Genomic DNA, 26892 nt, shown 5'->3' with positions numbered 1-26892 from the left:
CCTGGGTGGGCTTGGGAACGATCTGGCAGAGTTTCAGGCTTGTAAACAGACTGCACTGGCGATCCGAACCTCTAGATGGCAACAGTGCCATTTGGATCATTAGTATCTGCCTAGAGTGCACAAGTCATGCAGAGACAACTAGCAAACACACTGAAGATCGACCACAGTGGATCTAGTTTGCACGCGATGCAGGGAATAAATATGCTTACTTCTTACATCAAGGATGGAAAACACGTGAACGGTATGATCCATTTACATTGGATATTGTGATATAGACTAACAACAACCTTGCTAGTGCTAGCTTGCTAAGTCTAGCATCCTGTTCAGAGTCTTTAGCGACCATCACAGTCCCTAGCAACCTTGACGAGACTGACGAGATAACAGTGCAATCGTGGTTGACATACTACTGAAACGCTACCGTTAAAAAGTTGATTTTCACAAAAAGATCGTTTTCTCCATGTTTTGGTCAAAAACAGGTGTTTTTAGCAAAACTAACCCATGTTCTACTGACGATTACTAAAGAACGGAAAACGATAGAAACAAGCCGTTTTTCCTGGTGAAAGAAGAGAGTCTACTCTTTCATTTGGTACCTTCGGTGTTTACATAGTCATAAAGCTCACCGTTCGGTGGATCTTGGAAAAACAGTCAAAATGCTGTAAAACGTCTGGCAGTATGGAGCGCTCTGCACTGAAAATCGCTGGCAGCCAATGAGTTAAAGAGGAACTATGCAGGATTGGCGATTTCATCTCTGGTTTCGGTTTCGTTGTTCGTTTTCGCTCGTTTTATGCTTGCATTTTCTCTGCAGAGCTTCCCCGACAGCTTTAGCGTGTATATTTATACATGTATAGGCTAGATTTAAATATATAAATTGCAAGCGTGGTTCTACGTCTCAGACTTCCAGATGTAAACAAAGAGCAATCGTCTCCTGCAGAAAGTTGCATAGGGTCTCTTTTAACGCCTGGTGTGGCTACAGATTTGGGTTAAAGGCCGGTCTCAAACAGAAGCCTGGTCTGTTTTTTTAGTTTCGGGTTGTATTTATTCTTCTTATACCCGTCAGATCGTCTGTTTAAGCCAGCATGGTGCAGATTGCGCACTCTAAAATTATAATTGCATGACTGGGGAGGTGAAAGCCAGAGTTCCAAATGGTTGACTTTTTTCAACATTGGCCTATGCTAAGTTCTGCATTATTTAATTAATGCCATTTTGTTAAATTTGCGCACTACACAACATATTTTATCACAAACTTTCTTTGTTTAGTTTCACTTTCTCTCATTTCTCTCAATACCATGGCTAAAAAGAAAAAGACAAAGACATGATTTGATTTAAATGACATTTAAGCTGACAGTTGTCAAATTTGCCGAATAAAATTCGGGAGAAGCAGTGGCAAGATATTTCTCGGTTGATCCAAAGAGGGTGCGTAAAGGCTGAGCTGCAACGTCTGTCTCCAAAGAGGGAGAGCCCTGCGCATCTGGTCGGAAGCTGCGCAAGCAAGGCAGGCAAGTGGAGGAGAGCGACGAGGAGGAGGAATTCGCCAATCAATCACATTTTTAATCACATGATTGCGGTTGTTTTACAGGGTAGCATTCATTCTTTATTGTTGATGTGTTATCAGGGGCAACAAGTTCATAGGCTCGATGGTAACTTGTATTGTTCAGCCCGCTGTCACATCGTTTCGTTATTTTAAGCTGGCAATAATTTAAGACAGCCTATTATAGTAGGCTAATTCTAATACGATCTGATTTGTGAAACATATTCGAATTATAGGCTAAATAAAGTAGCCTACCGTAATATAATGTGGTAACCTCCTGTTGTCATGCTTTCCGTCTGTTTATGCTATTGGGTAGTTATTTCTAATCCTACAATGAGCCTACACTCAACTAACAACACTAAATTAAAGGCCTGTCTCAAATACACGCCGGAGCATTTTGGTGATTTGGCAAAATAAAAGGCCGGGCTATTGTTTGGAGTTTTACGGTATTTGAAGTTTTACGGTATTAGTCAGGGAGCCATGGGGTCAGACCTGGTTTTGTCGGTTAAAGTTTTTTTTTTTGCAGAATCTAGTAGACTAGGGGTACCTCTTTAAGATTTAATAGGGTGCCCGGTGATATCCCTTGGGCAATTTCGTATATTAAGCCTTTCTTGTCCAATGTGTTGACTATAAGGCGGATATACTACAGATGAATAGGGTAAAAAAATTAACAAGCAGATATCACTATGAAACTTCACCAGTTGATTACTTGGATCAATATGAAAAATAAATGTATTACAAGTTTTCTGAAATTTAATGTTTGAATATGCAAAATAGGTATGATGTAATTAAATATGCGCTGACCGGGCACCCTCTTAAATCTTAAAGAGGTACACCTACTCTACTAGATTCAGCAAAAAAAAAAACTTTAACCGACAAAAGTGAAGTGTTCCTTTAAGGTTCTCGTGAGCTTTTGGGAGACCAGACCAGTCACTAAGCCATGGGGTCAGGTTGCAACCAACCCAGGTCAGACCTGGTTTTGTTGGTTAAAGTTTTTTTTTTTTTTGCTGAATCTAGTAGAGTAGGTGTACCTCTTTAAGATTTAAGAGGGTGCCCGGTGATATCCCTTGGGCAATTTTGTATATTAAGCCTTTCTTGTCCAATGTGTTGAATATAAGGCGGATATGGATGAGTTTCCTCTCTCACTCGGAGAACAAAATCTCCACTTCACAAGCATCTACATACACCAAACTTTTCAGTCTTATACCTAACCATGTTTAGAAGGATTTTGCAGAGGGGTTTGTTGATATATGATTCTCAGCCTGATTTACATGACATTTTATTCCAAAAAACATGGCGAAAATGGATTTTTTAAAGGCTGGTATAGTATTTTCTGATTTACTGAATAACTAAATGAGATATCCATAATTCCCTCTCTATAATACTTTCCATCTCTTATGTCAACAAAATGAAAAGAAAAAAATTGAAACTGGCTTTGTCCAATGTTCAGATTTGATCTTTTTACGTTTATGCAAATCAGCGCATATTTAATTACATCATACCTAATTTGCATATTCAAACATTAAATTTCAGGAAACTTGTAATACATTTATTTTTCATATTGATCTAAGTAATCAACTGGTGAAGTTTCATAGTGATATCTGCTTGTTAATTTTTTTACCCTATTCACCTGTAGTATATCCGCCTTATAGTCAACACATTGGACAAGAAAGGCTTAATATACGAAATTGCCCAAGGGATATCACCGGGCACCCTCTTGAATCTTAAAGAGGTACCCCTAGTCTACTAGATTCTGCAAAAAAAAAAACTTTAACCGACAAAGCCAGGTTCACCTATATTATGGCATTTGGCTCCCGGACTATATGCAGGTTTGGCAATTTTATCGCCAGTTTCGCTTTCGCTTTTCTTTTTCGCTCCTTTTACGCTTGCAGATTTCTCTGCTGAGCTTACAGTTTTAGCATGTATATTTTACAACACCCCTCAACACCCTACTTTTTGCACTGGTTATGTTGGCGTTCGCGTTTCTCTTGACGGGAGGGCTGTGCATTGTCTCTGAAGGAAACAGGATTACCTACTCCAGGGACTTCTTGCTCCAGCACAGTAGTATTGGGAACTGCAAGCCACCCGCAGATTTTGTTTCTCCTAACCTCGAGGAACTTTGCCACGGAGACCATGGAAACAGTGACTTTAACAGAGCTCGGCACAAACCGAGGAAGCGGGTGAGAAGAGGGGGAGTGAGGATGCGCTTGAGATGGCAATCACTGTCTCGCATTCCGCTGCCTTCAATCATATTATCCAACGCAAGATCTCTTCGTAACAAGACTGAGGAACTTAAGACTCTCATTCGTCACCAACATGAGTACAGAGAGGCCTGCATCCTGGCAGTCACAGAGACCTGGCTTGGGGAGTTGGACCCCGACAGCGACGTGGTGATTGATGGGTTCGGAGCTCTGTTTCGTATGGACCGAGACACCAAGATCACCGGCAAGTCGTGTGGAGGTGGGGTGTGTCTACACATAAATGAGCGTTGGGGTAATTGATCGTTCGCAAAAGCCGCGCCCCCTAGTTATTGTTACTACGCCCGTCAAACAAATGAGAACAGACGTTCTACAGGGCTCAAATGCGCCCAAAATGTATTGAAAAAAATATATAGGTTGCACTGGTGCACCTGACGCTGCTTGGGTGAAAGTATACATTTATTTTGCAAGTTTCATAGTAGACGTTCCGTTTTATAGATTTTATAGCCTCTAATGACCGTCAACCTCTTGCTAAAAATGATCTGTGTGGATAGCAAAATAATCAATCAGTGCATTGACGGGCGAACAGCTAGCAGGCTGCCTGCATTTCCTACTACGGGTTTTGCTGATCAGTTAGTGTTCTAACTTAAAACTTAAATATGCTAGCTTTGATTACCTTCGAGCAGACGTAGGCTAACCTCCAAGCAGTTTTGTACTTCTTTCAAGTTAGATACACTTAAGGTGTGGATACTTGTGTTTCTTTACGAATCCGCCGTCTTAGTGTGTAAAGAGATTAATGTGCCACATACGTGATGTAAGAGGGTGATAAGGTGTCGTTCTGATATGGAAAGTTATGAATCGTTGAGACATTTAGCTGTGATTGAGGTCTCCCACACTGCTTAATCCATTGTCGGCATCTTTCCACTTGGGCTTTGGGCTTTGGAAAGGCGAATAAACGTCCCCTCCATCTAAACTTTTGGGGTACCTGGTGTATGACTTTCTCGTGCCATAGGCGCATCATTGCACCGTCTTGCTGAATTCTTAATGTTTGACGGGCGCCCGTCTACTTAGTTACCGTTGCTGAGCTAGGATTGGGCAATAGCCGTTCGAGGGCGGGGTTTTGCGAACGGTCAATAATGTCCTTGTTAGAGAGAGTATTTGCACCAAAGACATTGTGTTACTCTCTGTGTCTGTCCGCCCGCTCTATTTGCCTCGGAAATTTTCACAGATCTTTATAACAGTGGTGTACATTCACCCAGGGCTTGTTGAGCAGATCTTCCAGTCTGTGCAGAAACTCCAGCTGCTTTCTCCAGACGCCCTCAACTTAATCCAAGGTGATTTTAACCACTGTTCGCTGGACAAGACTCTCAGTAACTTTTTCCAGTATGTATCCTGCCCCACAAGGAATAACAAGATTCTCAACCGGTGCTATGGTACTATAAAAGACGCTTATAAGGCAATCCCTCTCCCTCCGCTGGGCTCAGCTGATCATTGCTGTGTGCACCTTATCCCTACCTACCGCACGTCTCTCCAGAGGGGGAAGGTGGCCACTAAAGTTGTCAAAATATAGTCTGAGGAAGCCATCTCTACCCTGTAGGGCTGCCTGGACAGTACAGCCTGGGATGTGTTCCAGGAATCCTCCGGTGACATGGATGAACTGACGGATGTGGTCAGCTCCTGGATTACATACTGTGAGGACATTGTTATTCCTGAAAAGACTGTTAAAATATTCCCCAATAGCAAACCTTGGGTTAGTAAAAATCTGAAAATGCTACTAAATAAAAAGAAGCATATTTTTAAAACTGGAAATCTTTTAGAGCTTGTGTCTGTCCAAAAAGAGTTTAAGCAGGAGACCAGAAGGTCTAAACTGCTCTACAAACAGAAAGTTGAGAATAAACTAAGCAACAACAATCTGGGCTCTGCTTGGGACTGCCTCAAGTTAATGACAGGGCAAACCAATGAAACCAGGAAAAAAGTGGCGGTAGAGGGCTTTTCTTCAGATCAGGTCCTGGCAAATGAGCTAAATATTTTTTATTGTAGATTTGAGCTGCACGATTTTAGTAAAGAAAGAGCCACCTTAAAAGAAAGACCTTAAGACCTTAAAATGTCCACACTGTCATAAACTCCTTCAAACATTGCGAATTCAGAACAAGTGCCGGTCTAGATAACATTGGCAGCCGTTTGCTCATCCACTGTGCGGAACAGTTGGGTCATATTTATACTCATATTTTTAACATGTCATTTTCTTTGCAGAGGGTCCCTGCCATGTGGAAACATTCCATTATAGTCCTACCTGTTGCTAAAACCATCCGTCCAAAGACCTTGAATGATTTCAGGCCCATAGCTCTGACCTCATTAGTGATTAAATCATTTGAAAAACTTGTAAAGAAAAATATTAACCAGGACAGAACACTTGCTTGACCCCTTGCAGTTTGCTTATAGATCAAAAAGGGGTGTGCAAGATGCAACTTTAACCCTGCTTAATTTTATCTATCGCCACCTTGAGGTCTCTAGCACTCATGCCAGACTATTATTTGTGGATTTCTCATCAGCCTTTAATACTATCCAGCCTCATTTGCTGGTACAGAAACTCATTGACCAGTTCTCTGTGGATAATAGTATTGTTCCTGCAGGGATCCCGCAGGGATGTGCTCTCTCTCCTCTACTGTACATTATGTACACTAATGATTGCAGAAGCACATAAGAACCACCACATTTTCAAGTTTGCTGCCGACACGGTGATAGTGAGCCTGTTGAACAGGGATGAATTCTCGCATGGCCCAGTTGTTGATTATTTTATGAATTGGTGTCAAGACTCATTTTTAGCAATTAATGCCCCTAAGACGAAGGACATGACTATTGATTTTAGAAGTTCACAACCTTCTCCTGTTAACACTGCAATACAGGGTCAAGACATTGAATTAGTGGACTCTTATAAGTACTTAGGTACCATTATTGATAGAAAACTGACCTTTGAGTCCAACACTGTTTCAGTGTACAAGAGCAGTGTCTTAGGAAATTTTGTCTTAGGAAACTGGCAAAGTTTCAAGTTGACAGGACTCTGTTGATCATGTTTTACCGTTCTTTTGTTGAGTCTGTGCTTACCTTCTCTTTTATCTTTTGGTTTCAATCACTCAATGTCAAAAACAAAAATCTATTGTCCAGAGTGGTCAACATCAGCAGCAAAATAATTAGTTTGGAACAGGAAACCTTGCAGAATATGTGCAATAAAAGGTTGTACAATAAAGCAAAAACCATCCTGTGTGATAGCTCCCACCCACTATACCAACAATTTGAGCTCCTTCCTTTCTGGTTCCCTTTTCAGACTTCCACCAATCAAAACCAACAGATATAAGCATATTTTATCCCCTCTGCTGTCTCCCTCCTCAACTCCAAGAGAAGGAGGTAGCTTATTGCACAGTGCACTTTAGTCAAATAGCACTTTGGCCAGCTTGGTCTAGGCACAGTACAGTTTGTTTGTTATTTTGTGCATCTTATCATCGTGTTATCTTTGGCTGTCATCTGTGATCTGTCCTTTGTCATCTGTGATCTGTCCCTTTATGTGAGTGGTTTGTGTTGTATGTTGTGTTGTGCTCTTCACTCCTGCAAATGAATTGCCCCATTGGAGGACAAAATAAAGTTGAAGTTGAAGTCAATCGGTCAGTCTGCCTTTTCATGAGCATGATCGCGAGGCTTGAGACTTTCTCTTTTTGTATGCGTGTTTTTTTCCGCTCAGAGGCGCTAGCGGGAAGTGAGACAGCCGTCATTCAACCTGAAATAAGTCAAATAACCATTCCAATGACTCTGAAGCTGAAGGCTTAAGTTAGTTAAGCTAAAAAAATATTTTTGCATAGTTCACCTTTAAATTGGAAATACATTATTATATTATCAGAATCATATTAGTGCACAGATTTAGATTACCAATATTTAAAATGGCCATAGAGTTTAATTGTGTTTCTTGGTATTCTTCGGATTTCAGATATGTCACAAGAGGAGAACATTGCCAGAAACGAGAACAGAGATTTACATTGATAACCCACCAGCTTGTAATCTTATCCCAGATGAGGAATATAGTCTTACCTGCAACCCGAAGGGTCACATAGTCGTTCCACAGGTATACAGATTGATGAATAATGATTTATAATGGTTCAGTCAAAGATTATGAGATTAACTCCTCTTCTCTTTCAGAAGGGTACATTTGATGACAGCCATCAACACTACTGTCCAACATTTCAGGTGGTCTTACCCAAAATGGAACCCATTCATCTGCATCTACGTAATACTGGTGATGATTGTGTTTGGTATACTTATATAAACCTACCAGGTAAAAAGATTTCAGACACTTTTTGAAATGTACTTTTTAAGTATACAGTATCTCACAAAAGTGAGTACATCCCTCACATGTTTATAAATATTGTATTATATCTTTTCATGGGACAACACTGAAGAAATTACACTTTGTTTAAATGTAAAGTACAGCTTGTATAAGTGTAAATTTGACTGTCTCCTCAAAATAGCTCAACACACAGCCATTAATGTCTAAACCTCTGGCCACAAAAACGAGGACAAAATATTTGCAGAATTGTGACTTTTGTTAGATACTGTAAGTCGAACAATGTTAAGAAACAATTGGTTGAATTGTAGTTTAATATTGTTTCTATTAACAGCTTACCAGAGGAGTGAGACATCAGTAGGTAAGCAGTGAACTTTGCTAAGGTGCTTTGTACATAGTTCCCATGACCAAAACCCAAGTACAGTTGTTCTGAGGTTTCCCCAATTTGCTGGTAGATAAGACATTATAAAACCACTAATTGGGTGTCCAAAAGCTGTAGGTTTAGAGAAAATGTGAGAGTGAGGTTTTTATTACTGTACATTCATATTTACTCGGCATAGTGTTGACAGGGCCTTATCACACACAGTAAACCACCACAATGCTCAATTACACATTTTAAAATACAACCCAGCGCACACAACACAACAGTATGAAGTGTAATACAGTTTTTGTGCAATATCTCCCTATTCACATAACATACTCTACACACATACATACACTCACATATCATTACTTCTATGAGTGAAGAATCTGCCTACACTCAAATAGTAGTTTTTAATGCTAAACACTATGACCCATGGTTAAGAGGTCAAGATCTAGTTTGCAAGGGCATACAAGCTGAAAGTAAAAATGTAATAACTGCAGCCAATAATGTAATAACATACTGATATTACATTACATTTCATTTGTCTGACGCTTTTTAACCAAAGCGACTTACAACATGGAAAAAACATTTAGGTTTTTAAGAGCATTTCTAACAATAAAAAGCCACAATAAGTGCGTCAATGGGTGTAATAAGTGTGTAATAAGTGCATGAATGAGTGCGATTGTCTAAAGTAGTGCTATGAGAGGAGGTGTTCCTTGAAGAGCTGGGTTTTCAGACCTTTTTTGAAGATGGCTAAGGATGCCCCTGCCCTAGTAGGAAAAGATAGTGCATTCCACCAACGAGGGACGACAGATCAGAAAAGTTTGGATTGACCTGTGCGTGCTGGCGGAAGAGCTAGACGTCGCTCAGCTGAGGAGCGCAGCGGTCGTGTGGTAGCATATGTCTGTATGAGGGCATTCAGATAGGTGGGGGCAGAGCCGGAGAGTACTTTGTAGGCAAGCGTTAGAGTCTTGAATTTGATGCGGGCGGCCAGCGGTAGCCAGTGTAGCTGGATGAGCAGTGGGGTGACATGCGCCCTTCTGGGTTGGTTGTAGACCAGGCGTGCTGCTGCATTCTGGATCATTTGAAGGGGTTTTACAGCGCAGGCTGGGAGACCTGTCAGGAGGGCGTTACAGTAGTCATGTCGAGAGATGACTATTGCCTGTACCAGGAGTTGGGTAGCATCTTGAGTCAAGTAGGTCCTGATTTTCCGTATGTTGTATAGCGCGTAGCGGCATGACCTGGCTACTGAGGCTACATGATCAGAGAAGGTCAGTTGGTTGTCAAGAACGACTCCTAAATTTCTTGCAGTCCTGGTGGGTGCCAGGCATGGACTGGCCATAGGGCATACTGGGCAATGCCCGGTGGGCCGACGCATATATTTGGGCCGACGCGGTCATAATTTACTAATAATAATAATAATAATAATAAAAAATAGGCTGATTTATATAGCTTACGGCCGCAACGGTAGCGAATCGCGGCCCATTGGTTGACTGCCTTAATGGACATTGGGCTAGTCCAATGACATCCCAGGCCCCTCCCATGTCTCCCTCCCGGCCTCATCTCCCTCTTGACTGAAGTTCGACCGGAGTTTGAGACCGTCCGTATATGAAATTGTACAAAGACAAACCACAAAAGCGTAAGGGGGGCGCAGAGAAGTTGCGAGATAAAAGGCGAAAGCCTACAAGTGGATGCAGCAAAAATGTGCTAAAATTACAGAAATGTTTGCCACCACAAGTTCAAACTGGGCCGTCGACATAGCAGCAGTGCAGAAGCCGCACCGAGTGCACAGGCTTCAGAGAGGCACATGCGAGTGTGCAACAGAGTAGTTACGCAGAGGAAGGAGTAGCTATTCAAATTGATTCGGAGGAGGAGGAAGAGGTGAGAGACGTGACCCAGCAGGGACAGATTGAGGAGGAGGTCAGAATAGCTACTGTGAGCCAGGTAAGAAGTAGCCGAAATGTTGGCTGAACTTTTTGGGCGCACAACGAACAATTAAAAGTTTGAAATCTGCGACTGCTGCTTCCCCTTGCTTCTTTTAGATGTAACCTGCCTACTATGTAGGATTAGGCACCCAGTTAATCAAAACAAAGTTTTATAGTGTGAGCGCGTCTTTTTGTGTGGTTTTTGTGTAGGCCTACCCCTCTCGCATGCATTTGAATTGCGATACCCATCAAATTAACGAGTTGTCGGCTCGCCATCAACCTTCTGAAATCTTAAGACAGTCACGATTGGTCGAAATTGTTGTCAATCTTGACGCAGTACAACAAGCAAACTATCAAATTTCTTTGCGCAGACAAGCAGACACCCATACACACAGACATGCAGTCAGACGCATGGAATGAAACAGGAATGGTGATAGCCCATGGAATTAACAATGAAAATGTTTTGGGATGTGTAGCCTATACATCTTCACTAAATAGTATCAAGGTGAATTGTTGGCTAAAACTGTGCAAATGCTCAACATAAATTATAGCAGGTTTTATTTAGTGAAGCATTTAATAGCATATGATATTTTGTGCACAACCTCATCCTTGCTGGTTTAAAGGTCACTCAAGTGGGTGTGTGTGTGTGAGAGAGAGAGAGAGAGAGAGATAATAATATAATATATATAGAAATATAAAATATATAGTATAATAATAATTAATATTTTTTTTAGCAAGGGTAGGCTAGTCTACTCGCTTCCATGCAGGCTACTGCGGTTTACTTAAATATGTTTTACAAGCAAAACAGTGTGCACATATGTTTTATCGTGTAAATTATCATGGTGGGCCACTATGGCCAAAAATGCCCGGGCCGTTTTTGGTCCCAGTCCAGCCCTGGTGGGTGCAACAGACAAGGAGTCGATTTTGATGTTGATGTCATGATATATTGTAGGTTTGGCTGGGAGGAACAGCAATTCTATTTTGGAGAGGTTTAGCTGAAGGTGGTGTGCCCTCATCCATGTTGATATGTCAGAGAGGCAGTTTGAGATTCACTTCATTTAAGGTTTATTTACTGGATAAAAAGTGTCACATTTCCATGTCACTCTTTCAAATAGCTCGAAATCATGACCATAAATGCTCTGTCTTTATTTATTGGCTCTACCTTAAGTTTGCGCAATTTATTCAGCTTGGTTAATACACAGGGGCTGCATATGTAAGGGATAATGGACGACACGCCGTTTGATTATACAAAGTTAATGCATGTTCTAGATGGTTATACGGCCCGAAGCGAAGGGACGTTCCATTTAGAAAAGTGTATTAAGTTTGTTTATTACATGGCTCTTCGTAATGCTGTAGAATGCTCTATTCACTTGAATGGGCCTTCCCAAGGTCTGATATTTCTCGATAACAGACCGTTGCTAAGTATAACAGACCGCTGTCGAAGAAAATGGGTTTTGTGCTTCTAATTCAAGTCTGTCATATCCATCCGCAACAAATACATTCGGTTTTTGCAATGGCATTTCAGTAGCTACGTTTACATGCACCCTTTCTAATCCGATTCAGGCCCAATCGGGTTGAAATTCCTTCATGTAAACAAGACAATCGGAATGAAAATCGCCGATCTGATTGAAATTTGGGTCGGATTGAAAGAGGTGGAACGGACACGTCCGGTAGTAAAATAGTTGTCATGTATTCATTTGTGCCACCTACGTCACTATCAAGTAGAACGCCGCCATATTTACGACCGATTTCGCCCAATATGACTGCCCACACTGCCCGTTTGAATGGAAGAGAAAGACAGATAGATCTAGAGAAATGTTCAATTTTAGGCTCCTATCTTTATTTGTTACCCCCAGTTTTCCTTTATCCCTTATTGTCTGCCCCAAGTTTGTTCCAATTGGCTTTCCATATCATACATTTATCTAGTTAACCCCTCTTACAGTGGTGTTAATTAGGCTATTTTAAGATAAGGTGACGATGTTCGGGACCGCCCAAACCGGGAAGATAATCCCAAAAATGTGGGATAAAAACTGGGACATTTTCAGGTTGACTCAATCCGATTTAAATACATATAAGTTTTGTCTTCAAAAAACGGGGGGGCTAGGTAGTTTTACTGTATTTTCCCCGGGGACGGGCAACCAAAACCGGGGGCTGTAGGCTACAGGAAACCGGAGACTGCACCGATGCATCAGCATGGGAATAGCCTATGTAGGCCTAGGCTATAATAAAAACATGATTTTAGTGGTAGTTTACTGACTAGGTAACGTTAGTTAAGTGGCCAACAGCTAGCAATCTCATGTTAGTGCCCCATACAATTGAATAAATAGCCGCAAAGAGGCATTCTCCCTCTCACGCAATTGCGTTTTTAAAATCGAAACTGGGTTTTGCTGAAGTAGCCGGCTACAGGCAGGTTTTATTACATAAAACCAAGCAACACGGTGTAACCTTAATTTGCTGTTTATTGCTCTGTCTAAAGCACAAAATATAAAAATAGCAATCAGACATGCATCACGCAAGACGCATCGATTTCTGTACGTAGCCTATATCATTCACACCGATAGCAGCCACAACCGCACGCTCTGCAAACTAGCTAACTCTAACCAACTAACATTGGCAAGATATAAAAACAACGTAGCCAATGTATATAATGAGCACAATACAAGTAGATAGACTACATTACAGAAAAAGCACAAACTACAACTCTACTAGATCATTTTGATGACACCATACCTCTGCCTCAGGACTGTCGCAGCACCCTCTGGGCTACATGAAAACTAGTAAGGGGTCCTCTAAATTAAGTTATTGTGCTCACGTGAACGGCCATAAACTAAGCTTTCCAACGATATGTATATCGAGGGTATTACACAAACTATCGCTAAGATAACAGCATCCAAAGTTGACATGGTTCTCCTGTCACGATATGCCAGAAGAGGAGAAATCACCTTTTTAAGCAGCGCGTGCACAACGGGAATGACAGCAAATGTGTTGAATCTTCGCCGGGTTTAACAGTCAAAACGTATGTTTTTCCGTGAAATGCGTTCACGATATGAAACTGTAGACTGTATACAGTCGAATGAGGCGAAAACGTGAAATTCAACATTTTAACCCGGAAGTTTGTTATTGTTGATTTTCTCAAAATAACGTTGTGCGCAAAACGACTGATTTCGCTATGAATGGTCACATATGTTTCTTTTAGGTCTATGGATTGAACAGTGACGGATAACATGGCATCGGAAGAATAGGCTATTTAGTTTCGTGACACTTTCAAAACAACCACAAAATCTGACAGCATCTTTGAAGTTTAGGAAGTAGCCTACTAGGCTGTAGGCAGTTGGATAGGCTACGCTAACTGGCAGCTGCGTAGGCTTTGGTAAAAGCAACGACTGAAATGCAGTGATGAAGTCTCGTTTTCTGAAAGCCAAATATTAACAGGTAGGCTATGTTTCGGAGACTACAGTGGAGACAGATATTTTGCGATGTCTGAAAGAACAGTGTGGAAGCTAGGTAGACGGCAAGGACCTGATTGAATGCATTTCCGTACAAGTTTGAATTTGTGTTGCTGGGACTTGTTGAACAACATCTGAGGTGCAAACCAACTAGCGAACAGTCAGACGTTTTGGTGGTTTGCTACCCCGTCAGATTACAGGATAATCAGCTATATTTTTGGCTTTGGAATACTTCAGTATGACCGTGCATGAAGTTAGCATTTGCTGACCGACTTGCTGTGCAGTGTGAAAGCAGCCAGTGAGTGTGTTAGGAGGACGCAATTTTAGTTTATATTTTCGTCGTTTTAGTCATTCTAATTATAAGGAAAAGAAACGAAACTCTAGGCCTATGATGTTGCTTTTGAACAGAAGAAAGCAGAGGCAGAGGATTGGAAGTAGGGCATATCTCACGCCTCAAACGTCATAGGCTATTAAGCTCTCACGTCCATCTCGGGGAGCAAAACTGCTAGCAGGCTATATGCGCGTGAAGCTGACATGTAAACGCGCGCATCCAAAATACTCCTTGCCATGTAAACTTCCACCGATCCGATTGACCGATCCGATTGGTCATTCCGATGGTTGCATGTAAACGTAGCTAATGAAAGTGAAACTCAGCTAGTAGGATGTTGCCATGCAACACCTGAAACTGTCAACTTTTATCTGTGTGGCGAACTATTTATTTTGTTAGCGGAACCACGAAACGGTAGCCAAGTCATTGCTAAAGACAAACTGTTGTTTATTTTCTCGTTTTGGCAAGTAGCCGTGTAATAAGCAGGATAATGTATAGAATGCCGGTCATTATCGGGAAATAGGTCCCGACAGGGTGAACCGGACCCTGACATGCAGCGTCATATAATCGATGTAATCGATAATCGTGCAGCGTCATATAATCTGTACATAATCGAACAGCGTGAAGTCCATTATCCCGCTTATTCTACTGTTGCCACTTGCATTATGTTAATTTCCAGTAATAATTGAAACGTTTTAATCGCAAGAACTGTCTTGTTTTGTAGAACTACTTTTCCCCGACACATTTCAATCAACTTACAAGACAAACTGCCGTTACTAGTTCTAAATGGATGGTTGCTATTGCCAAAGGCCAATGACAGTCGTTAGTTCTAAATGGATGGTTGCTATGGCCAAAAGCCAGTCATTAGTTCTATACTCGCTCGTTGTCAAGCTGGCATATCCTAGGCTTCTGATGAATGTTAACTTTGAAAGATCACTATTTTTCTTAGCCTGCTGCCACCCAACTAGCTAAAAGCCACCTCCATCATATGCTAAATGTTACTATGTATCAGGCAAGCTCGGGGCCCTAAGCAATTGCCGAGTTTGCTTGCCTTATTGCGACGGGCCTGCTTCAGGGAACACACGCACGTCTGGCAGGCGGGCAGGCAGGCCGAAGCAGGCAGAAGCAGGCGAGCAGGCACACTGGTGATAGCACAGACAGATAGGCAGGTAATGGTAATGACAGGCAGAGTGCAGGATGGTTTACCAGGCCTGAAGAACTGACAGAGATTAGGTCCAGGTCAAAGATAGGAGTCAGATTGGGATAGCCAACACACAGGAGAGCCTTGGATTGCAGACGATCTGACAGTCCCTGCGTTTACATGAGAGCTTTATTAAATTAAAATTAATTCCGCTTTAAAAAAGACCATGTAAACTTTTATTCCACTTGAAAATGTTTATTCGGAATGAAACTTCATTCCGAATAAAGTGGGTGGTTTATTCTGATGTTAAATCGGAATTAACTCATCGCTTGATCATGTAAACCTTCATTCCGATTCAAAGTTTATTCCGGTTAAATAGTAGGCCTATTATCAGAATGACTGCGAAAACCGTTTTCATTATGTTATTGTCCATGCTGTAACGTTAACTCGAGATGACAAAAAAGCCGCTAGCCAGCTTAAGCTTTCTTCCGGTAGACATTAATTAGGCTACGATCATGCGCCGCCTGTCCAATCGGAACCCTTCCTGACCCCCAGACGTTCAGCGGGATACAATAAATTGAATTAAAGCGGAATTAACCTATGTCCCATGTAAACGCCAATTCGGAATTATTATTTCCATGTAAACTCGAAGGAGAATATTTTAATTCCGATCTATGTAATTCCGAATAAACTAATTCGGAATTAAAAAACATAATGTAAACGCGGCCACTGAGCCATTGGAGATCTGCAGCCGGTTGCACCAGCTGAACGTAAGTTCCATCTTAGCTTAGTTCGAACGTAAACTGGCGCTACGTTGAGGTTTACGACCTACTAAAATAGAAGGGGTTGCACCAAGCAGATAGTTTCAACGTAGGCACTAAGTTATGACTTAAATGACACACTAACTTACACCACCCTTCCCCTAGGTGTAAGTCCCGTCGTAACTATTTTGTTAACATGTTTTTTTTATTTAAACGGTGGAAATGTTACATTTAACAAAGTATAAGCCGAGAAGAGTTACATACGCGACCCTTACACACATTTAATTTTCTTCGGCAGTGTTTGAATCATGTTATTCTGGAAATCGTAGGCCTAATGGACCTAGCAGTACAAATACCAATATCCACTCAAAGCACACATTTCCTTGCTGTTTATTGAGCTGTTGTCAGAGATTTCATTCTAGCAGCTAGTCATATTAGAAAGATGTACCGTTACCTTACAGTGGGTACGGGTTGAGAATGCACCCTCTCCCGCGGGACTCCCGAAGAGATCCCGCAGGCTGTCAAGCCGATTTTTTTCGAGGCTAAGGCAATGTATCCAAACAACCACCAGGTGGCAGAAAGTTTCATCCCGCATTTCAGCTGCATTTAATGATGAAGACCGCATATCCGTCAATAGTCGACTCCTTAATCTCATTTAATCATTAAAATGAAGGTGATGACTGGCGAAATTAATCAAACGACGTTTCAATAAACCATTGTTGAAATTGACAGTTGAAATGGTTATAGAAAATCGCCTACAGCCTAACGCCGATACAGCTGATTCTTTGATTGATTCTAAGCTGTTTTGATGTAGGGGATGGGTAAACTGGCGCGCTACAAACATGCTACCAATCAAATGTAATATTAGTAGGACTAGCCTACTTAGACACTTTAGTCATAGGCAACGTTGCCATGTTAATTTGGGCTAGAAGTGCTTGCTTGTGGTGGCGCTCCTGTCCGCTGCTTCTCCCGAATTGTGTGGCAAATTTGTCAGCAATCAGCTTAAATGTCAAATCATATTTAGGCTATTTCTCTTTGTCGCCATGGTATTGGGGGAAACGCGGAGAAACGAGACGGTCAGTCCTCGTATTTTTTCTTCGCGTTTCGTATAAGAAATATATAGGTAATAGTTAGTCTTCTTCCGTATTGAACAGATAGGCTACGGGACGCTCTACCGTATTTTAAGGAACTACTCAATGCACACACACTACAATGAAAAACACACAAAGAAATCGCTAAACATATAGCCTACAACCAAATGACACTTTAATGCAGCGTTTCTCAAACTATGGGCCGCGAAACGTGGAGACTGCTGCTGGTCCGCGAGACATGGAGTGAAATTAGGTCCGGTGATCTGATAATTTGCTGCGCAATTGACCAAGCAACCGCGGACCGACAGAAAAAGAAAGCAAACGTTGCTGCTATCGGGAGGAAATGCTTGCTAATTGTATGTGTTTAAACATAGAGCCATACAATTAGGTGTGTCTGTTATTATGATAATTTTCGAGCATAACTGCTTGTCCATAGCTCAGTGACAGGTGTTAATAGCCTTGCCATAAGCACTGCTGTGGAATGCAGGTGCTTCTTTTATTATGCGGTCAGAGCATAAGCGCTTACTCATATAGACTATAACTCAGGGACAGGTGCAAAACCACCAACTGGGATGGATCGAAGGGCAAGCAAGCACTGCCACACAACGTGAAGGCCTTTGTGTTGTCAACACTACACAGAAAGTTTCTTACGATGGGAAGAAGTGGCCGCAAGGACTGCATCGATAAGATCAACGAATGCCTTCGCAAGCCCCGAAACCCCGGTGATACATTTTCTTTCCTTTAATTCAATAAAAAAATGTTTATCTGAAGAACTTTTCCGAGGTTGTCTTGTCTACCAAATCCTAAACTTAAATAGCGTAAACATTTTATCTTATGAAAAAACTCTTAGGGGGAACAGTTAGGCAGCCCTTCCTCCATATCGTAGTAGGCCTATAGGCAATTTATTAGAGGGGTCAAAAAAACTCATAAAGTAGGCTAGCTTGCTACTTTTTCCAGACTTAATGTGTCACTTTAGTGATTGGCTCTTTCAAATGCAAATGAGGTGGATGGGCTTTTGAATGGGCCTGCTGCAGGTGAGAGGACAAATCCTAAGAATTTGTTGTTTTTACAAAGTGCCATTATCATTGGCATATTCTCTTAAAACAATACATAAGTTTAGAGCGAACGTTTCAACTATGTTTGCCATGGTAGACAAAAACACTCAAATAAAACAATAGCCTAAAAAACTAGATGCACCGCATAGCGGTACACAATATGACCGCCGCTCAGTTCTGCACATTCTCTCCAAAACGAATTACGCTTGTCAACTTTCCTGTATCTCCGATTTGTGCAATATACTGTATGTATATATCTCCTACTCTTGCAGCTCATGTGTATATGAGTGTGTGCATGTGTGAGTTTGCTTGTATAAAGATGTGTGTGTGTCTGTCTGTGTGTGTGTGAATGTGCATGTGTGCGTGTGTGTGTGTGGAATCCGTAGAAGTGTGTTTATCTGTGCGTGTGAATCTGTTGATGTGTGTGTGTGTGTGTGAACTTAGTTACTTTTTAAACTGAGCCCCCTGCCGGCTCAACATAAAAATGGAAATCGGTTTTGCCAATAGCCTACTCACTATATTGGAATTTAACAGTTACGCCATTTTGACAGTAACGTCAACAATATATAGAAGACATCACAACCTGCAAAAAAGTAATTTCAAGGAGGTATCTAAAAATACTTTAACCTACTGAGATACTGAAATACAGATGAATAGCCTCTGTTTGTTCCATAATGTCTAGTCAGTATACCAAATAAGAGAGGCCTATAGATAGAAACTGTGGTAATAAAATATGAAGATTTTGGTAGTTTGGGCTTTTCGTGTATCCTTCTATTGTAGCCATTTAGCCATCTACTTTAGGCCTGAATTATATGCCAATGAAATTACACTTGTTAAACTCACCTCAATAAATATTTTGCAATCATTTAATCCACCATGGGCAATGCTAAAATTACTGTTACAAACCAGCGGCAGAGTTGGCGGTCCAACGCGGGTACCCACCAGTGGCCCGCTGGAGTTTTGCTCATCAGTTCTCTGGCGGTCCACCGGCGGCTCAGAAGTGGCTCCAGATAAAGGGCCACCCTTTTGCCGCTTACTACCCACCAGCTTCTAATTGGCCTTATTTATGGCCATAATAATGAAAATGATGTACTAAAATAGCAATAATACATTATAACACTTTCCATTTGCCCTCAATCAGAACAATTTACAATTATTTACAGGGCTTACCAAAGTTACCAAATTTACTAAGGTGAAGACAGTGCCTGCTGATGAGAAACCTATAAATGTATTCTGTAATTTAATAATCCAATATAAAAACATTTATCCTCAGCAACTATCACACAGACTCACCACACATAGTATTAGGTTCAATACATTTTGTTTATTTATTTATTTTACATGCTTTTGTTTATTTATTTTACATGCTCATTTACATGCTTTATTTATTGTACATGCTTAAACAATGTATTAAAATTATTTTTAATAATGATATTATGCAACACACTCTTCAGATGTAAGGACTTATAAAGCCACCTTTCCTGCTGCACCAGTATAATTAATTTGGAGCGCCAGGGACCTCCTCAAAGCCCGGCCCAGCATCCTCTTAAACAGCATCTTTGGTGGTGTTTCCTCCCAAAATAGCAAAATTGAGCTGAATTTACTACCTTTTCATGTTTTCTACTACAAAAGCAAAAGGTGAAGAGTAATGTAATGCAATACCTTTCCAAAACACAATAACACATTTAAGAACAACAGGATTTAACAATGAACAAAGCTACTGGCATTTGAACAGGGTGTGTAGGCTGTCAATAGGCACTGTATTTACCGGCATGGCTGGAGTTGATGAAGCTTGCTGGGTGGTGGTGCTGGCAAAGGTGTAGTGGTCTGACTGGCAAACTCTTTTTTTTTTTTTTTTTTTTCTGACTGGCAAACTCTGTTGAACAGATTGGATATGAAAAGACGTGTTTAGTGAGATGATTACTGCAATGGTATGACACCTGGCACATGCTAACTAGCGCCTAAAGTACAAACACTTCTAAAGGATATTTCCACTTAATTTTCAGACAAACCAAGCAAGGGACCACATGTACAGACTCTACAAATACTAACCATAATATCCATTTTTTATTTAAATGACTTGAAAGAGATCGTCAGGTATAAATGCACCATACAGTAGTGGCCAGTTAATTCATTCAGATGCTGTTACATGCTAACTAGCGCCTAGAGTACAAACACTTCTAAAGGATATTTCTACTTAATTCTCAGACAAACCAGGCTAGGGACCACATGTACAGACTCTATAAATACTAACCATGATGTCAGTTTTTTATTCAAATAACTTGAAAGAGATCGTCAGGTATAAATGCACCATGCTAGTGGCCAGTTCATTCATTCACATGCTGTTACATGCTAACTGGTGCCTAGAGTACAAACACTACTAAAGGATATTTCCACTTAATTTTCAGACAAACCAAGCTAGGGACCACATGTACAGACTCTATAAATACTAACCATGAGGTCCGGTTTTTATTTAAATTACTTGAAAGAGATCGTCAGGTATAAATGCACCATGCCAGTTCATTAATTCAGATGCTGTTACATGCGAACTAGCACCTAAACACTTCTAAAGGATATTTCCACTTAATTTTCGGGCAAACCAAGCTAGGGACCACATGTACAGACTCTATAAATACATTTTGGAAACATGTGTTCGCTTTAAATACAGTTTTTAAAATGAAAATGGTAGAGATATAGAGAAGATATGTTTTACTTACCTAGTCCTAAGCCTGCGACTGGTGGTTTGAGTAGGCCTACTGACATTGTAGGCTATTCGCATCTGCTCGGAGGAGTTTGCTTGATAACGTTTCTAAACGTAAAGACATTTACCAACTTCTAAGCCTGACGGTTACACAGTTACGTGCAAGAACAACAAGTCACGTAAGATATGAAATCGTTTAGCTTACTGCAACATGAGAGTAGTGTGAAACTAGCATAGACAGTAAAGAAAATTCCAATATGGCCGCCATTCGGAACTGAGAAATCATAACTCCATCTTCTTCGTTTGTCTTCTTCTCTCTGATCTGATCTATCACTCACTGAGCAGCGCCAGCGCCACACACCAGTGGCAGCAGGCTGCAGTGTTTGAACGTTGTTGCATTAGTTCTGCTTTTGACGTTCTCATATAAAATCGTAATAAATACATAATTGTTTTATTTGGTAAGCACAGGGTAGCCACGGGGGTGGCCAGTGACACAGCTACATGGGGCACAGGCCATTCTAGGCTTCAGTGTAGAACAGCCACGTTGAGGGACCATTCACTAAATGCACACATAAATACATTTATTATAGCCCCCCATGGATGAAATTCCACAAAACTTGGCATAATCCCAGAGGGTGCCAGGTTAATCATACACATGAAATTTGGTGCAGTTCATAGCATCTCATCTGAAGATAGGGGCAATTAAAGCAGTATTACATTACATTTTCAATTTTTACCATGGGGGTGCAAATCACAAATGACTGGTTATAAGCTAAGTTGATCCGAGCTCTTGAGACCAACATACCATAAAAAATTTGTCATCCTCGGTGCCACGGTTCAGGTAGTTATGTAAGAAAAACTGCAATTTTTGGGCTTCGGGCGGGGGCAGCGCGGGGGGGGAGTGACCCCCGGGGACGAAACAAAATTTTTCCGCACAAGTCTACTGGGGCTACATGCCCACCAAGTTTCATGTGCCCCGGTGTTACGGTGTCCCGGGAATCGTTGACCAAAAAATGACCGGAAAAAAAAAAAAAAAAAAAAAAAAAACTTTGACAACAACTATATGACCGCTTCGCTAGCTACGCTAGCGGCGGTCATAATAACTGTAGTGCGTAATGGACACGGCTCTATATCCTAAATAATTTTCGAGGTTCGCCATTTGGTAAAAAGCCAGGTCTATATATAGGCTAGAGAGAGAGAGAGAGAGAGAGAAAGAGAGAGAGAGAGAGAGAGAGATTCATGCATTCTGCATTACCGTGACCCTATACCTTGGATGTTTTTTTTTCTCATTGGAATACAGCAGGACAGGATGCCTTTTATCTATCAAACGCAAAAGCTGAGATTGTTGGAAGGACTAGGCTACTCAACAAACTTGTTTTTCGTTTCTGGGAGATCTCGTTATCGTTTTGGATTGTCGGATGTTATACTTATTGTATATATAGGATGAACAAAGTCCATGGATTTGCTATATTAAATCCAGTAGCCTAATAATTAGGCTATGTGCCACGTCCGATTTCGCAAGTGGTGTAGTAGGCCTAGGCTACATTTAAAAATCGACAGCCGTATGTGAGATCCATTTCATGAAGAGCAATTGTCTTGTGCGATCATGTCCCCTCCCCCACACTCGTCTAACCAGTTCACTACATTATAGCCTACCGGCACTGAGGACGACTGCCTCTCCCTCTTCTCTCTCGACAGACACCTGAGCCCGACACTATGTCAATGTAAAAATGTGCGTGAGTGTGCGCTGAACCACGAATTCACATAGGCTATTAACTTTTCTTTTCAGCAGACATCGCAAACATAAAAAAAATCGCAAAACAGAAAATCTTTCATTTTTTAATAAAACGACAACTTTTCTCTTGATGAGTTCCGGAGAGGTTCTTCGAGTGGGTTTCGAACCCCGATAGCTGGCGGACCTTGCACATGCTTCAACCAGTTGCGCCACAGCTCGATTGTTAACACCGTCATGCTTTATTCGCATCATGGACTTGAAACGCCGATCAAAAGTTCTGACATGTTAAACTGACGTTAGTTATTAATTCACCACATGATAAAATGCTGTCATATAGCTTGACGCCCATCTCTGAATCAACATGAACATGCATACGATACATACGTTGCTAGAAACTTATATTGCGGAGCTATAGGCCTCCTAGTCGATGGTTACAATGAATCACCCTCACTGCCCTATCGCATATCTGACCATCCATTGTTACAATGTTACAAAATGCGCGATCTTCTCCATGCATGTAGCCTACGGTTATAAGTAAAGTGACAAACATAGGCATGTATTAAAGAGATTTCTGTTAAATACATTTTATTTTCAGTCGTCAAAAGTGGTGGGGACAAAATCTGTGATAACAAGTGCTGGGTACATGTAGGCTACTCAGCGTCGCCGGTTAAAATGAACATGCCTCCGTTTTAAAATAGCCTATACACATTTCTAAGTATTCCTAGCATGTAAATGTAGCCAACATGTCCATCTTGTCCATCTCTTTCGTCTTCGCCTTGACATTGACAATAATAGCCTATTCACGGAAATGCGGTCTTGTAACCGTAGCCTAATGAATTCATGAATTAATCTAAGGTTGCCTTTCGAGTAGCCTATTTCAGGTTGAATTGAAGGCTATTTCCTTCTGATAGGCCTATAGGTTTCTAAAACCATTTTCATTCATTTCAACAATGGTTTATTGAAACGTTGTTTGATTAATTTCGCCAGTCATCACTTTCATTTTAATGATTAAATGAGACGGATATGCGGAGCATTTCTCTCCCTCTCCATTGACCAAAACGTTGCTCTGGCATCTCTGCTGGACTGACAGAGTTATAGGCTACGTCGAGTGAGAGAGCTGTGAGGTAGGCTCTGCAACTGCAATCTAACATGCCGAGCGTCATGTCTCTTTTCTCCGCTTGTCACCAGCGCGGTGTCCTCGGGTTTTTCCATGAGCCGAACCTTCATATTATTAGGGCGGTCTATGTTGCCCCCTTGCGGTTGCAGTTTTCCCGATGCTTCGGGAGTCCCGATGTGCGGGAAAGAAAGGAGCATTCTCAACCCGTACCATCTGTACTTTGTCTTTTTATAATTTCAAGCTATTTGTCAGAGCTAAGTACTGTGCCATGGAAGTGTGACACTTTTTATCTAGTAAATAAACCTTAAATGAAGTGATATCAGTATGTTATTATATTATTGGTTGCAGTTATTACATGTTTATATTTTTTCCCCCAACCAAGCCGATAAAATAACGTAATAACCAGCAAATAATGTAGTAACTAAAATAATGTAGTAACTTATTCTATTATTGGCAAAACATTATTACATTATTGGTTCAGAAATGTTATTACATATTGGCAAATTATTACATTATTGGCTTTATTACAATACAATTATTATGTTATTGATCATTATTACGTTATTGGACTTTATTACATTATCGGCTGCTACACCCCTCCTGAATCTAATAGGAAAACCTAAAATAAAACCTAAATACTGGCTGATTTTCTGTTCATGTTCATCTTACCCCAGAACACTTTAATATCCGAAGCCTCCTGTTCCAGGTCTGGATACCATGCTGTCAAGTCCCTACACCCCGCCAGGTCAGGACTTCTTCCACAGACACAAAGCAGCGCTGGAGACTCGTCTCGGGCTCCTGGCGCCCATCCTCACTGATCTGGAGAGTTGTGGAGTTCTGAACTCTCTGGAGAGAGACGTGGTGACGAGCAAGGCCTCAAAAGCCGAACAGAACCACACTCTGTTAGTCATGATTGAAAATAAAGGAGGTCACGCCCAGGAGGAGTTCTACAGGATTCTTAAGCAATGGGATAAGTACCTGGTGAAAAACCTTGAGAGACCTCATGACTATATGACATCTTCCTATAGTCCGCAATGCAGGATATCCTAAATTATTTTAGAGAGAAATAAACAAGAAACACTGATGTCAGAGGAAAATGTTACAGTCTTGACTCACAGATCAGTGGTCAGAAGGCTTAGATAGACATAAACTGAGATCAATCACATCTAGGAGAAATGGGTTACACAAAACATTTTGACTTTGACTTTCTTCAAGGCTGGCCCTCAAACAGACTAATCCTTTATTAAATGAGATGGTGAAATCACAGATCAGATAACACAATCTCAAAGAACCCACCCCCCCCCCCCCCGATGCAAAAAAAATGGGTACAGATCATGAAATCTAGACTATTTAACAGACTGCACACGACATAAGGCTTGTAGCACCGCATTATGTAATAACACCGCATTATGTAATAATGTAATAAATGTGCACGCCATTATGTAATAATTGCCGCATTCTGTAATAATCTGCCGCATTATGTAATAAACTTCTTGAACGCAATATGTAATACATTTTGCTGCATTATGTAATAAGTTATTACATATTGCGGTTGTTACTACATAATGCGGGTGTTGCGTTTTTTTTTTTTTTGCCAAATGTAACAATTGGTGCATTATGTAATAACCAACCGAAATTGACATTTTCATTGAATAAAAACAGCTTAATAATGTGTATTTTACTCAAAATTAATGCTTACAAATAAGTATTAATTTAACGATGCAATTAAGTATTTAAGCAACTAAATGAAAAACAATTCAGCTGCAACATACAGCCTAACACACTGATCACACAATGGAACTGCAGAATAATAAGTGAATTTTAACAATGTTCTTTACCTACAGTAAAACAGGCCATGACTCACATTTCACACACATATAGCCAAACTGTCAGTATATAGAGGGAACTGCCTATCAGAATTCCATTTGATTTATGCTGTTCAGGCACTTAGCCTAAGCCACTACTTGATATTGCTCCTCCTGCAAGGTACTGATTGGGATTCATGGTGTCTATTACTGGCTAGGCAAGGCCTGCTAGTGTATGACAATGTTCAAACGTAAATTATTAGGGCCCGGGCACCAAGGTGCGGCCGCTGAAGCGGCTGCACCGTAGGTGCAAGGCCTCATTGTTTTTGCTCAGATTAAATTTCTTCCGGGCCACGTTTTGCCTTTTTTTCACCAACTTGGCATGCTCTGAAACTTTTGAAATTTGGCAGCTATGTGTGGAATTGGTAACACTACTAAGTGACAGAGCTCTGGCCAAGGATGTGGCTCAGGGACTCTATAGCGCCAGCTAACGTGTTGTCTGTTGTGGTAGACACATACATTCATGGAAATGGCCCAGATTTGGTGGATATGTGTGTTCTATTAAATTCAATTTTACATTTAAACTTAATAGTGAATCTTTGAAGAAGAATTTGAGTTATGATTATGATTTTTGCACATATTTTGAAACACTCTCCTAGACGGTTTATCGAAATCATGTCATATAAGCTCTAAAATGATCTTGAGCAGTTTCTCAAGAGGAATTGCGACCAGATTTTTTAATTTTCGAAGTATATTGAAATGGCGAAATTCAGAATTATGGCGTCTTATTAACAAACAGGAAGTTGGTGTTATAGGCAGAAAAAAGGTTTTAAATGGGATGTAACCTGGCAGCTATATGTGGAATTGCTTCTGCTAGTCAGAGACAGAGCTCTGGCCTAAGGTGTGGCTTCGGGACTCTATAGCGCCACCTAGCAGCACGTTATCTGTTGTGGTTGACACAAACATTCACGAAAATGAACCAAATTTGGTGGACTTGTGTGTTATTGCTATCGCTAATCAGAGACAGAGCTTTGGCCTAGGGTGTGGCTTAGGGACTCTATAGCGCCACCTATCAGCACATTATCTGTTGTGGTTGACACATACATTCACGGAAATGAACCAAATTTGGTGGGCACATGTGTTATTGCTATCGCTAGTCAGAGACAGAGCTCTAGCCTAGGGTGTGGCTTAGGGACTCTATAACGCCACCTAATGTGTTACCTGTTGTGGTTGACATATACATTCACGAAATGAATCAAATTTGGTGAGCTTGTGTGTTATTGCTAGCCTAGAAATCTAGACGCCCTTAGTGGCAGCAAATGTAATTTGGCTGGCGGGGCAGTCTAGACACGATCCATTGAGCC

General features: G+C 41.0%; 1 protein-coding gene across 3 annotated transcripts in view; it reads left to right on the top strand.

The window, feature by feature from the left end:
• LOC134086012 (NACHT, LRR and PYD domains-containing protein 12-like) overlaps nucleotides 1-25397 on the top strand; it is a 76289-nt gene extending 50892 nt beyond the window's left edge. For 2 of the 3 annotated variants that reach the window (XM_062539994.1, XM_062539996.1), the window contains 4 exons: nucleotides 7706-7840; nucleotides 7915-8050; nucleotides 8394-8420; nucleotides 24430-25397. In XM_062539994.1, the coding sequence (XP_062395978.1) occupies nucleotides 7706-7840; nucleotides 7915-8050; nucleotides 8394-8420; nucleotides 24430-24773 (642 nt within the window). In that variant the 3' untranslated portion in view covers nucleotides 24774-25397. The remainder of the gene's footprint in view (nucleotides 1-7705; nucleotides 7841-7914; nucleotides 8051-8393; nucleotides 8421-24429) is intronic. The other variant, XM_062539995.1, reaches the window with a different exon arrangement.
• The last annotated feature ends 1495 nt before the right edge of the window (nucleotides 25398-26892 follow it).

Source organism: Sardina pilchardus, chromosome 1, assembly GCF_963854185.1.
Source record: "Sardina pilchardus chromosome 1, fSarPil1.1, whole genome shotgun sequence".
NCBI lineage: Eukaryota > Metazoa > Chordata > Actinopteri > Clupeiformes > Clupeidae > Sardina > Sardina pilchardus.
This window is presented reverse-complemented; position numbering and strand designations above follow the sequence as displayed.